The following is a 14,596-nucleotide window of genomic DNA, read 5'->3' on the forward strand; positions in this document are numbered from 1 at the left end:
AGCAGAGGACGCTTACCCTACCGGTGCACCTGGTCCATGCTCCCAGTTTTTTGCCCGAGTTGCTCATTTGCCTTTGTTACTTTGTATGTATGATTTTAGTTACTTTATGTTCTTTGTTGTGTATGTCTGTTTTCCATGTCTGGTCTTTGTCCCTGGATTACATTTTTTGATTACCGCTATAACCTTGGTTTCCTTGATGCCTCTTTTACTTCAAAATATCCCATTCAAATAAAAACCATTCCAGATATTTTTTCAAAGCGCTTTAAACAGGTGTAGGGCTAGGGTAAAAAATTAGCACATTTCACATAAACAAGAAATGGAAATAGCCAAAAGAAATGCCACATGACCTTTTTTTTTAAGTTGCAAAAGATTACATGGTTTACGAACTTACTTAACTTAAGAATGAGTTTGCATTAAAAGCAATGCGAGTTTGTTTTAATGACATCGTACTGTTTCATTATAATAGTGAGCATGATTATTATTTATCGCTTTGGTTTAACAAAAGGAATCCAGTGGCCCTTTTCACAAAAAAATCAGTAAAATTAAAGAGTACAATTAGTCGTAAGTTATAACGTCACAATACTTTTATTTACTATGACGTCATGACTTACGACTAATTTTACACTTACGCTTTTTTGTGAAAAGGACCACTGGTCTTTATTTTTTAAATGAAAACAAAATATATACAAATATGCTTACTTGGTTAGCCTTGGGTAATCCAATGACCTTTTATTTACTTTGTTAAACCCGATCAAATTTGATTTTACTGAATAATATTTCGTGTTGTCATTCTTGACAAGTTTTTGTAAGTATTCTTTAGGTTTTCTTATTTCTTTGTTGTATGTGTGTGATTTCAGTGTCTGGTCTTTGTCCCTGGATTACATTCTTATGATTTCCGCTAGAATTTCGGTTCCCTTGATTACTCTTTCAAATAAATCATGATATTAGACTGATTCTCACCTTTACGTAAAACACGGATTTAATACAGATTTAATTCACACGTATGATATTTTTTCAAGACACCACAAGCCGTCGTTAATACCTAGCGCTACGTTTTCGTACATTATCCAGTATTAATAGCTTATTATAAAAAGTGTACAATACTTAAAAGTATCATATAAGTCCATATCGTACTGGTAACCGCATTGGTCGAGCCGCATATGTTGGTTTCCAGGACCGAAGCGTAAATCCACCTTCAAGAAAACTCTGAAAGGCCCCGACAACAAAAATACTAACCAAATCTATGATAACAGAACGACGACACTTCTTCAAAATAAATTAAAGACAAATAATCACACGAAGACACATTTAATAATGATCAATATTGTCAAATACTATGGATATTGGGCGAAATCGTTCATTTCTGACCAAGTATCATGCTGCAAGCGCAGCAGACAACTTGGAAATAGTGGACAAACATCCAAAATCGACAAATTTAGTTTAAGGCAAACAAATCACTACAAAGCTTGCGTCAGTTATCAATTATTTGTGGAAAATGTTCGACTATTCACCATTTGGTATATTCATATTCTTCTTTTCGAGCGATCAAAATGACATTCATATCACAAATTTGGACGGTGATAACTGGGGTAACGTCCAAATTGAAACTTGCAATTGTACAAAAACAGAAACGTACGGATGGTCACGTGACTTATTTTTTTAATTGTTGATAAATGTAGTCACATAATAAAAGGAGTTAGACAACGTTCAACGTTAAAAATTCTATACATATTTTAAAATAATTTGTTTAAATAAACAAAGTTATATTCTAAAAATGTTATATTTACTTCTAATATCTTGGAAATAGAGCATTACAATATTTATTTGAATTTAGACTTATTTTTGTTGCAATAATTTAATATAAGGTTCATCAAAACAATTAATTATCCTTTATTCAGTGCTAAATTCAGTTCTTATTTATTTTAGTGTTATTAACTTTAAATTGAATGTTGTTCCAACACATACAAAAAGGGAAAAAAATTTAAAAAGAACGGTATTTTGTTTATGTTCCTTACCAAAATATCTCGTGTTTGTCAAAGTCTGCACTTCTTGTCAGGGCAGTGGCGGATCCAATTATTCCGAAAGTGGAAAGGACTGACTTACCTAAGGGGAAAATCCAGTGGTTTTTAATTTTTACTATGAAATCAATCAAACTTTTGGAGCATTAGGCTCCAGCCTCCTACATCCAACTGTAAAGGATTAACATTATTTTTTGTATTGCAATATAAGACAAAACTCGGTCGCTGTGGATCGGAAAGATTCGATATGGAATTGGATAAAATGTTATGGTACATGTTTTATCCTTAAAGTTATTCATTGAATAAGGATGCAAGCAGATCTTGCAGAAAGTTTCAAGTATCGAAATTGTTAGATTAACCAGCAACCGATAATCAAATGTTTTTGGTGGAAAGATAAAGATAATTCTGAAATATTGAATTGATAAAAAAGAGATACATAAAACAATAGAATAGCAACGAAAAGCAAAGAAAAAATTTTATAAAGAGTGCATCACTGTTATTGGAAGAAGATGCTGTCATGTTATGGGCATGTTAAATTACAAATTAGAGTACATTAAGTAAATTTTATGTTTAACTCCATGACGCAGATCATGACTGTGTTAACGGTGTGAGTTATAGGATAAAGACCCTGACTTGAGCATCTTTTATATCTCATTGCAATGTGATATTGTGAATTGTCATATTAGTATATCCGCACATGGACGAAGGTAAAGAATAACTCTTTCATTCAAATTATTTGTTCACATCAATTTGATTTTTCCGCATTAATGTAAGTGACAAAACACGATTTCGTTCGTTTCATGAATTTCATTAGAGGAGTCAAAGGTTAGATAAAATGATACCATATATATTTGTTTAATTTTCGAAAGTTCTATTAAATTCCGAAATAAAATAACAAAAATCTGGATAGGACTCAATAAAAGAGAATAAATTACCAACCATTTTCTCGCATATCACTAACTAATCATAACATGTATGCGGGGCTTCATACATTACGCATATATCCATAAAGCTCATTTGTGTTACACACAAGAATTGTAGTTATTTCTACATTTATGCCAAATATTTCGGCAACGTTTTATAAGCGTACAATTCTAATGAAAAAAAGTTTATCCTTAGGCGGAACAACAATAAAAACATCAAAAGGACAGGAGCAATATCGAAAGGACAATCATGGGTAAATCCTTGACAAAACATCAATGAAAAAATAAAAAAGGACAGGAGCAATATCGAAAAAACAATCATGGGTAAATCCTTGACAAAACATCAATGAAAAAATAAAAAAAGGACAGGAGCAATATCGAACAACACATTAAACGCGGGTGACTTCAGCTGCCCGAATGTTGCGCATATCCTGTTAATTGCAAGACAACTGTCGTGCTGTTTGTTGAAAGTCATGTTCAGTCTATGACAGTTTAGGGTTGATAGTCATTTTGGAAACGGACACTCCATTTAGAAAAAGGGACGGATATGGTGAAACCCAACAAATGCACCAGCATAAAAGCTAAATACTAAAAGTGAATACTTTCAACGATCACTAAAGGCCAATAGGCAATATGACAAAATTAATCTAGAGGCAAAATATCCATATTCGAGCAGTATTAGTAAGTCCCAACCCCTATCTAATGTAAATGCAATTGTCGCAATTTGTAGGAAGGCGTTTATGAGTTGAGATATTAAAATCCCGTATGCTTTAATAGGTACTTGCAATGTACTCAATGTAAGTACATAAATCAGAGATAGTTAACAGTCAAAAGAGAGCAGTTAAGGAGGTAGTCCTAGGGTAAGGGACATAACTTTTGAAATCAGTGATATGTTTGTATTTTATTTAATTTCACTAAAGCCTTTCAATCTTTCCGTTGAAACAGAATGAAATCAGTCCAAGTTACTTTGATGCTTACATGAGATTGATGTAAAATGGTAAATACAAACGTTCCAATGATTTGTAAGAGCTGTGTCCCGTACCCTAGGTCTACCTTCTTAAGTAAAAGTTTTTCTTTCTTGTCAATTCTGAGACATAAGGTACAAGATAACAGGGAGGCTTTACTGTCAGAAGCATATTTAATTTCAAGTTCGGTTGTGGAGATAAAATTAAAAAAGGGCAAAATATAATATTATTTAACAATAAATCATTATATGTAAATGAAGATGAAATTTTAAAATTCTGCCAACAAGTATAATATTGTTTGTATTAGTTTTAAAGAGTCTGTTTCATATGTGCGAAGAAAAAGATCAGCAATAATACACGAACAACTGGTGTCAATCGGAATGCCTACTGTCTTTTGAAACATTGTGAATAGGAACATCAAAACAGAACCAATTCATGCCAATTTAAATTAATAAACTAAATAAAATCAATTTGTTAGGAGAGTATCAGACTTGATAGCAGTTACTTATTCTTGTCTTCATATAATACTATAACTATTTGTAAATTGGAAATTTTAGAAAAAAAAATATTCGTATCAGTACAAAATGCTAAGTTAAGCAGGAAATCAATATTTATAATACTCTCTCATTAATAGACATGAAGAAATAATGAAATATTTATCAAATAAATAGATGAAATAATACAATTCAATGACGCAAAATATGAACCTAATAAATCAAGGGATGACTCTAAGGACAGAAACCCAGACTTAAGAACTAAAACGTGAAAAGGTATAATTCTGATGTCTGATTCCATTAAAGTAGTTTATATAATTCCTAAGAAAGCTCTTTGACGCTGCATCTTTGAATAAATGGAGAGTTTGCATAATACGGTTTTATCTGATCAATGGAATTAGAGATGTCCTATAATAACCGAAATGATCAAGTGTTATGTGACACTTAAGAAACTTTCAAAATAATAAGAACACCGTAGATGACCTATTATTAAAACCAAAATGTGAAAACACAAATTTATTTGCTTTTCAAACGCATGCATGTTTCATCAATTGAACATAAAGAAGCGTAAAAAAGCAACAACAACATAAAATACTGTGGTATTTTACAAACATGCTTCATGAATTTGCCAATGATAAAATATTCTTGGGTTCTTATACATAAGTGTAAAAGATGTTGATGTGAAAAGATAAGGCCACTATGTGTCTGATGCTCGAATCTAATCAGACTTTAACTATATAGATTTAGGAACGTGCTTAAGGAAGTAGACCTAGGGTAAGGGACACAACTCATACAAATCATTGGGACGTTTGCATTCAGCATTTTACATCAATCTCAACTAAGCATCAAAATAAATTTCATTCTATTGCAAATGAAAGAGTAATCAAGGGAACCAAGGTTATAAGCTTGAAAGACTTAAGTGAAATTGAATGTAATACAAACATATCACTGATTTCATGAGTTATGTCCCTTACCCTAGGTCTACCTCCATAAGTTAATCATGAGAACAAGGATTAGAACGGTCATAAAAAATAACATGATCCAAGGATAATAACTATGCAAACAAAATCGACACATACAACAAATGTGATGAAATAACCAAAATTACAAACAGAAGTAAATGGTTAAGTACCGATGGTAAAGTGATTCATGGTGAAGAAAACCCCACTAAACAAATGATGCCTTTCAAGTCTACATATGCTATACTTTCACATATCAATCATTATTTCTGCATCTGCCCACTTAAAATGCTTTTGACCTGGAGGCAGCATAAACATAAGAAGATAATGCATTCATCATATATGAAAAATCTCAATAGAATATGTGATAATAAATCCTAAGTTATCTAAATTTTTATTAAACATTCTTAATATACTTATATTCTAAGTATATAATATTTAATGCCTTTTTGAAACCTAATAGACTACCTAAATAACTCCATTTCAGGGAGCACTAATTAATTAAAATAGCCTTTAAGTTCTCCTTGAGAGGAAAAACAACACTTGGGTTACTAAGTTTCACATAATAATGTTACTAATATTTATTAAAGCTGCATTAGTTTTGATTCTACTGAATTTTGCTTATAAAATGAAATAAGTTTGTAGTAATGCAATTGAAGCAATAAATGTCGATAATACCTTCAGAATATTGTAAAAACAACGTTTTTTTAATCAAAGAAGATCGATAGCTCAGATCTAATTATTTTTCGCCATTACTTCCGAAGATTGCCGACAGGACATTAACCTGGGTTACCTTGGTAAAAAAAACAACAATAACGGATACACAGTTAAACACGTGTCTTTTTAACAATTTATTTCATCTATTTCTTGATTAGTTTTCAAATAAATAATGACAGTTACTGACCATATTTGTGCCAAATTATATCACAATACGTAAATTTGAAAAAGGATCCTTGCAGTATATTCGAACTTTCACGGCTTGAGTCCGTTGGTCTTCCTTGCCTTTGATTACCACTTTCGCTTTGCAATCAGATTTGTTTTTTTAAAAAGAGACCCTTACGGCACATGCGTAGATTAAGGTCACCAGAAGTCACATGCATACGGATTTATCTAGGTCGATTTTTTGTCTTGCAAAATAATAAATATATAGACACCTATTTCATGTATTTAATACATTTTATTGGTGGATATCGAATGACATTATACAGGAAAAGTACAATTGGGTAGAGATAATTCAAAGTTTATGTCAACAGAAACAAAAATTTACGAAAATGACGGCTAATGACAGCTTTAAATATATAAACACCGATATATACTGCAAATTTCTACATGTTGTACATGTGTTTCAAAGTTCTACATGTTGTACATGTGTTTCAAATTTCTACATGTTGTACATGTGTTTCAAGGAGTAAGCTCTCATCAACAGCATTATAATCAAATATATAGGAAGATCTAAGTACAAAAGTTAATTGTATACAAACTTGAAAGAATACTCGAAACCAATACTATCAAAGTAGGAAGCCTAATACATCACGAAGAGGCTCTACCACGTATGTTAAAGTGTAATCAAGGGAACCAAGGTTTTAGCGGTAATATTGCATTTTTTTATTAATATGATAAATAAAATCTTATATATTTCGGGGTCAGACAAAGCTGATTACTGGATTGAATACCCTCGGGGACCTTTGGATGTAAAATAATATGTTGTAATGTATTTTATGTTATGTAGTCAAGAAGAAGTTTTAATTCTTATCACTTGTACTTGATCCAACTACCGCTGTTTTTTGACAATAAAATATGTTTCAACTTAATTGAACAGAAGCCAATGTACCTTTTGTAGTTGCACACTAAATCAAATAAATGGTTCACGAGTAAAAAGATTCTTAACCGCCTTTTTCACGATCTATGTAAGTATAATTCGGTCATTCAAAAAAGAAATGACATTAGCAACAGCATCTTAAATGACATTTCTCTTTAAGAAATATATGCTTAATCTTGGCCTGCAAAATTGAAGAATTTTGAATATCCACCTCATGAAAAAATGCATAGTGCAATGTGTTGAATTTATTGACAAACTGTTTATCAAAATGAGTAATACATTATTCCAAACACTTTGTAAACATTTTGACGGATACCTTGCAGTTCTGTTGTAATTGTTCAAAAAGTAACAAAAATAACTGAAAAGCTCCCAATTAGTAGTTCACAATCCTTCAAGTCCTCCTTTCACGATCAAGCTAAAGTACTCGATCTGTTTTTTTATTTCTCTCGCTAGACAGACTGGGGTAACACAATATATATACATGTATATGTTCATATCATCAACTAACACATTTCGATATTTGATAAAAACTCACCAAATAAAATATGCTTATTTTTTTTTTATCTACATATGTAATATCTTTATGTAATTGTATTTTTATTGTATACATATCTGTATTGGTTACCGTCAATACATCCACCAGAGCTCCAGATGAAAAAGACAACAGAAACAGCTTGTTCTGCATCTGTTTTGGACCTACATCTCGTATTTGACAACATTGGCCATCTTAGAACTAAGATTTATGATAAAAGAGACAACTTAATTTTAATATCATGAATTTCCCTTACCTGTGCAGCAAAATCCCTTAATCTTCTGCATATGGTGTTTATATTTCACAATTGATTCGCTACGCTAAAGCAAGTACTAACTACTCTGATTTCCTTGAACACCATGAAAATCTGCGTAACAAACTCATGAAACTGGGGTATGAAGAAATGCGTCTTAAAAGGTCTCTTACCCAATTCTTTTTAAATATGAGTCCTTGGTTGAAAAATAATCAGTTTCTTCTTAAATTATAAGTAATGGTGTTTTTGTAATTGTTTTTGTGCTTGTGTCACCGCTGATTTACTGATTATGACGATAGCATGCAAATGCTTTTTAATCACCACTGGCATATTCACGCCGCAATGCAAGAGGGAGGTTAAGCGCGCTGTAAAACCTAGATTTAACTCACCATTTCGTTTGAAATGCCTGTACCAAGCAAAGCTTATTTATAACATACTACATATTCATCCCCACTAACGACGATTAATCTTCTGGCGTCGATTTCACAAAAAGTCGTAAGGGTAAAGTTGATCGCAAGTAATGACGTTACAACCGAAAATAGCATTGTGACGTCATCATTTACGATCAATTTCACACTTACGACCTTTTGTGAAATTGAGATCTGGAGTTTAAATTTCACTATCTATGTATGTTATATCTCAAAAGTGCAACAACCGAATGACAAGCTTAAACTGGTCATGTGATCTGTATTTTTTCTGAAATAAAAGTGAATTCGGTGGGTTTATATCATGCACGAATCACCTCCTATAAATACTGCTACTTGAATTTGATATGTGCTCTAGATATTATTGATGTAATTGGTATCTTACGTGGTCTGTAGAAGGACATTGAATGAAGTTAGTACAATCCTCTGGGTTAATCTGGTTTTCACATTTGTAACATTTCAGTGCTGAAAATATGTTCAACTTTTATCATGAAAATATAAGAATATAAAACTGAAAAGATAAAAACACTAAATTGTTATAAGACTGAACGCTTTAGACTACTTTACCTAATTCTTTTAACAAATAATGCTTTTATTATTATTTTAAACAACACCTTCCTATTTTGATAGATATGATTATAACATCAAAGTTAATAGTAACTCAGTGGAGTAAAGCGGGTGATCGTAACGGCAGTTACAGTCATCTCAAAATGGAGGGTGGAAATTCGGGTCAAATTTTTCTTTAATAAAGTTGTATATTCAAGTAATTCAAAATAAAATAATATGAAACAAAATAAATATGACAAATAGTCAGTCATTCATCAATGCTTGATATTTGAAGCGGGAAGCACATAGGTACAATATATTAGTAATGAGAAATTACAAGGTAAAAATATTGGCGGGATGACCGTAACAAAGAATGTGGGATGACCGTAACAGAATAAGAGACTCACGAACGGGATGACCGTAACAGGTTTATTTGATGCGAAATTGACCAAAATATAGTAAAAGATATTGGTATAGGTAAAATAGTTATTGAATAGTTTAGAAGTTTATCCACAACTATACTCGACGTCACATACAACACATTTTCGAATTGAAGCTTTACTTTTTAAACCGTCGGGACTTACCGCTAGAGTTGTCGCTCTTTTATTTAATCTGAAGATAGTTCGCATATATGCATGACGTGTTAGTACCAACAAGTCACTTATTGGCTTAAATCGTGCGTAACAAATCCTTACGGGAAAATCCCATACTAATATCCGCCATGTTGGTTTCTACGGGACGATCTGTTTACAAACGAAGTTCGTAAGTTCCCGTCGAACTCCGGTGACAATCGTCTGCTTGATCAAGTCGGTATTGTACGTTGTCGCGTAAAATAAACCCGAGATATCCGAACTTACGCCGAAATGCATCCTGGGTTCTTCGGTTTTTGGACAAACCATTTAAACGTAAACAACATCTCCTAGCAACCCGATCACTGTAAACATGGCCGACTTTTGACAATGTAAATATTGGGACCGAGAATTAAAACTTCACTGGAATTTAACGATTCAATGTTTAACTAAACAAATGAGCAAGTCATTTAAGACAATTTAAACGACGGTAGGTGTCAATAAAGTCGTAGAAAATATTTTTATTCAAATTTTGACAGTATCTTATTTATGTTACGCCGAGTATAAAAATTGACTGGGAAAACAGACGAAATTACGTCTTCTACTTGTCGAAGTTAATATTTGAGAGTTTTGTGCTTTTAAATTTATTATTTTAAAAAAGTTCTTCCTTTTCTCTCTTTTGTTCCCTACATGATTATCTCCGTATCAAATTAAATAGAGTATTTAAGGTGCATATTATGATTTTGTAATAATTTATGTTCTGTAATAGACAAGGTATATATGTCAATGATATATGAACAATGAATTAAACCGGAGCAAATATATCAAACTTAGTTGGCAGATACTACAGACTCTGTGAAGTCAGCCTCATATATTGACCTACACTTAGAAATCGATGGTAAAGGAAAATTATTGACCAAACTTTACGACAAACGTGATGACTTATCATTCCGAATTGTCAACTTTCCCTTCATCTGTGGCAACATCCCTTCAGCACCTGCGTATGGAGTGTTCATATCACAACTCATACGTTATGTTGTATCGCGCTAGGACTCTAACAAATAGGCTTCTGGAACAGGGTTATGTTGCTACAAAATTGAAGTCATCACTACAGAAGTTTTATGGTCGTTATCATGAACTCGTGGATTGTTATGGTGTATCCATCAGTACCTTGAAAACTGATTCTTCAACGGGTCATAGTTTTCCTTTCCTCGTTTGTCTACCTCAGACTTGACTTTTTATGAGCAACTCGGCGGGTGTTTCTAGAAAAGCAGAGGACGCTTACCCTACCGGTGCACCTGGTCCATGCTCCCAGTTTTAGTGGAGTCCGAGTTGCTCATTTACTTTTGTTACTTTGTATGTATGATTTTAGTTACTTTTATATTCTTTGTTGTGTATGTTTGTTTTCCATGTCTGGTCTTCGTCCCTGGATTACATTCTTTTGATTACCGCTATAACCTTGGTTCCCTTGATTACTCTTGCCGAAACTACTCAGACTTTTTGTATCGCGCTAGAGTTCTAACAAATTAGCTTCTAGAACACGCTTATGTTGCTACAAGATTGAAGTTATCACTACAAAAATTTTTATGGTCGTCATCATCATGAACTCGTGGTTCGTTACGGTGTATCCATCTGCGCCGTGAAAACTGATTTGTTCAACGTATCATGATTTCCTTTCCTCTTTCGTCTACCCTGACTTGACTTTTTATGAGCAACTCGGCGGGTGTTTCTAGAAAAGCAGAGGACGCTTAACCTACCGGTGCACCTAGTCCATGCTCCCAGTTTTTAGTAGAGTCCGAGTTGCTCATTTGCTTTTGTTACTTTGTATGTATGATTTTAGTTACTTTATGTTCTTTTTTGTGTATGTCTGTTTTCCATGTCTGGTCTTTGTCCCTGGATTACATTCTTTTGATTGCCGCTATAGCCTTGGTTCCCTTGATTACTCTTAGTCAAGTGAATGGAAGCTTTTACTGCCCCCTTCTTTACCTTCGTACATAGGCGTTATTCTGTTTTAAGTGAAAAAAACACGTTTGTTTAAGGTTTCATATAAAAAAATATGGTAGGTAGGTAAAGTTATTTCATTTTTTAAATTATTTTATATCGACACTTATGGAAGAGTTTATTTTAACTTTAATAGTGCTCAACTAGTTTAGCGGTATTTTATCAAAAATACCATAATAAATGTGCTAGGGTAGGCAAAAAAATATTCGGTCGGTAATGTAACATTAAACAGACATTTTATTTCCTGGCCATAAGATGCCATCAAAGTAAATGAAAGTTTGCAATACATAAAGTCATTCATAAAAAAATTGGTAGAGAGTCAGCAATTTTGTTTGGGTATATTTTGTTACATGCATAATGACACTATTACATACAATTAACACGATGTTTCTGCATTACTTAACACGGAGGTACTTTGCTGTTCGGCTTTTACGTTTAGGATTTTTGCTCCATGGAAAGATCAGGAAATTCTTCAAAGATGGATCGCCGAATCCATTGATTCAACGTGCATAATTTTTTTCAGTATTTTGTACAAAACACTGCTTGTAGTAGAAGCCATTTGGAATGAATTTAGTAAGTAAGTGAATTTTAACATAATTCAGTGAAATCTTTTGCAATCCAACGTCTATCATTATGGCAAAGTACAATTTTCATCACGATGTATTCTTGTTTCTCATATTACGGACATCACTTACCGCATATAACGGTCATCCTTAGAAAAAAAGAAGATTATTCGTTATGGTCATCCCGCCGATATTCTTACCATGTAATTTCTCATTAATCATACATTTACCCATATACTTTCCGCTTCAAATATCAAGCGTTGATGAATGACTAACTAATTGTCATATTTATTTTGTTGAATAACTTGAATTGACAATTTTATTAAAGAAAAATATTTTGACCCGAATTTCCATCCTCCATCTTGACCGTAACGACCGTTACGGTCATACGCTTTACCCCAGTGAGTAACTGTGACAATCATTATTAGTTCTGTTTAAATCGTTGCAAACCTTGAATTATAATATTCAAATTACTAAAAAGATTGGATCTTTTCAGTAGAATGAATTAAAATATTAGAGAATGATAGAAAAAATAAGGTATCTTAACTGGAAATTCATTTTACTACCAATCCAATTAAAACCAGTGGAAAAAAAATCATGATTAAAAATTGGGCAAACTATATTCATGAACAAAAGAAAAGATTAACATACGAAAAATTCTTTTCAAATAATTGTCATATTGCTCCATTTTCAAGAATAATCAAAATGTTCGGAAATTTTCACAAACCAACAAGGCAATCAAAGTGAATAAGTTCTAAGAATTAAATTATTTTCATCTGCAATTTTTTTAGATTTGCAAAATTCCAACTTACCACCAAAAATGAAATCTCAAGAAAAAACACCTTAGTATTAAATGCTGACAACCGTCCGATTAAATTTCTTGATATTAGAATGAGATTTTGAAGTATTTTATTGATTTGTAGAAGTTTTTAAAGGTTGGTGTGTGAATTCAATATCTACATCAAAATTTTGAAATAATTCACTAAAAATACAATAGCTGATAAAAATAATTTTCATCATGGTTGGAAAATGACAAGAACAATGATTTTATAGATAAATTTCGATTGAATGATCTGAATTTTAATTACCATAAACTGAAGAGTTTGTTTTGTCCATAAATATGAAATATTTTAAGCTTACGGCAATTGTTGCAGGTATCGCTACATAAAACGGTGATACAGGGATCGTCGCACATGTTCGGCATTTTAGCCTTTATTGCTGTGCATGCGTTTGCATCTATATCCTGACATGCTGGATACACATAATTGATTACGGCCACTGAAAATAGAGTGATAATGTCGATCAAATACAATAAAATTAATTATTACACTGAAAATGACATACTTGTGCCAAATCCATATCGGTAGTCTGATTCTGTCTGTAGTAAAATCTAAATTGTGTCATTATTGATTAGATTTGATATTGATAGTAGAAAACGACTGTTATCTTAGACTTGTCTGTATATTTATGTTGTTGTACCGAATGTTGTGTTCTGTTAATTATGTATATATATAACTCAGAGTATTAATATTATGGCTATAAGCAAAACATAGATAAGCGATTACGCATGTTCCCTTTGCTATGTTTGAATTAATATTTTTAAACTGTTTACTTGATTGTACGTTAATTTCATTTTTACATTACCATTTTTATCTATAATTTTGTAATAATGGTACATTCGACGGACGGGCTTTTTTTCAACAAACGGTCGGCATTCCAATGGGAACAAAGTTTGTCCGCTTCAAGCTGACTGAACCCTTCACTCTTATTAGGCTGACATTATAGCTGATCTGATCAAAAGTTTAGCCAAATCCTTTGATCTCAGTTTCGGTCATACAGATGACGTATTAACCAAAGAATTTGAGATTAAAGGAACTACAGACACTATGAAGTCAGTCTCAAATATTGACTTACACTTCAAGATCACAAGTAAAGGAAAACTTACAACAAATGATATGACTTTTCATTCAGAATTGTCAATTTTCCTTTTTTGTCTGTGGCATCATCACTTCGGCACCTAAGCTGAACCGCTTTTGAATTTTTGACTGGTTGAGCTTACATAGGTTTGCAGTATTTAATTATTCAAATTACATTTAAAATGATATTAAGGACTTTAAAAAGTGCCTAGTTCAGACAGTTTTTCGGATTTTTTATGGTTCGGCTAAAACAAGTTTAGCTGTATAAATGTTCTTGCAACATCCATTGCGGACCTCTTTCTGTATTATTACGAATCACAATTTATGGCTAGAAAAAGTAAAGACCCTTCCAACCAACATTTCGTAGAAAAATATAACACCACCTTCAGATATTTGAACGATATGTTGGCTCTTAACAGTGACGACTTCAATAATTATACTAGAGGTATATATCCTGCTGAAGTTTGAATAAAGCAAATATCAACAATTAAGTATGTCCGTTTCTTAGTATCCATATAAATAATGGTTATCTTAATATAAAAAGAATATTTTTCTTTCCCCATTGTTTACTATCTGTTTTAAATTCGCGATGTCACCTTCCAACCATCATATG

The 14,596-nt window shown here is 32.3% G+C and overlaps 1 protein-coding gene across 1 annotated transcript in view; it reads right to left on the bottom strand.

The window, feature by feature from the left end:
* The window catches only part of LOC148613602 (uncharacterized), a 55,046-nt gene that overhangs the window by 17,176 nt on the left and 23,274 nt on the right, over positions 1-14,596 (bottom strand). Inside the window, exons 2-3 of the mRNA XM_088587044.1 lie at positions 13,208-13,345; positions 8,774-8,853 (exon numbers count right to left, since the gene is read on the bottom strand). Of these exons, the coding sequence (XP_088443170.1) occupies positions 8,774-8,853; positions 13,208-13,345 (218 nt within the window). The remainder of the gene's footprint in view (positions 1-8,773; positions 8,854-13,207; positions 13,346-14,596) is intronic.

This window comes from Perna viridis, chromosome 6 (genome assembly GCF_037379345.1).
Source record: "Perna viridis isolate PV_CMFRI_1.1 ecotype Kerala chromosome 6, ASM3737934v1, whole genome shotgun sequence".
NCBI lineage: Eukaryota > Metazoa > Mollusca > Bivalvia > Mytilida > Mytilidae > Perna > Perna viridis.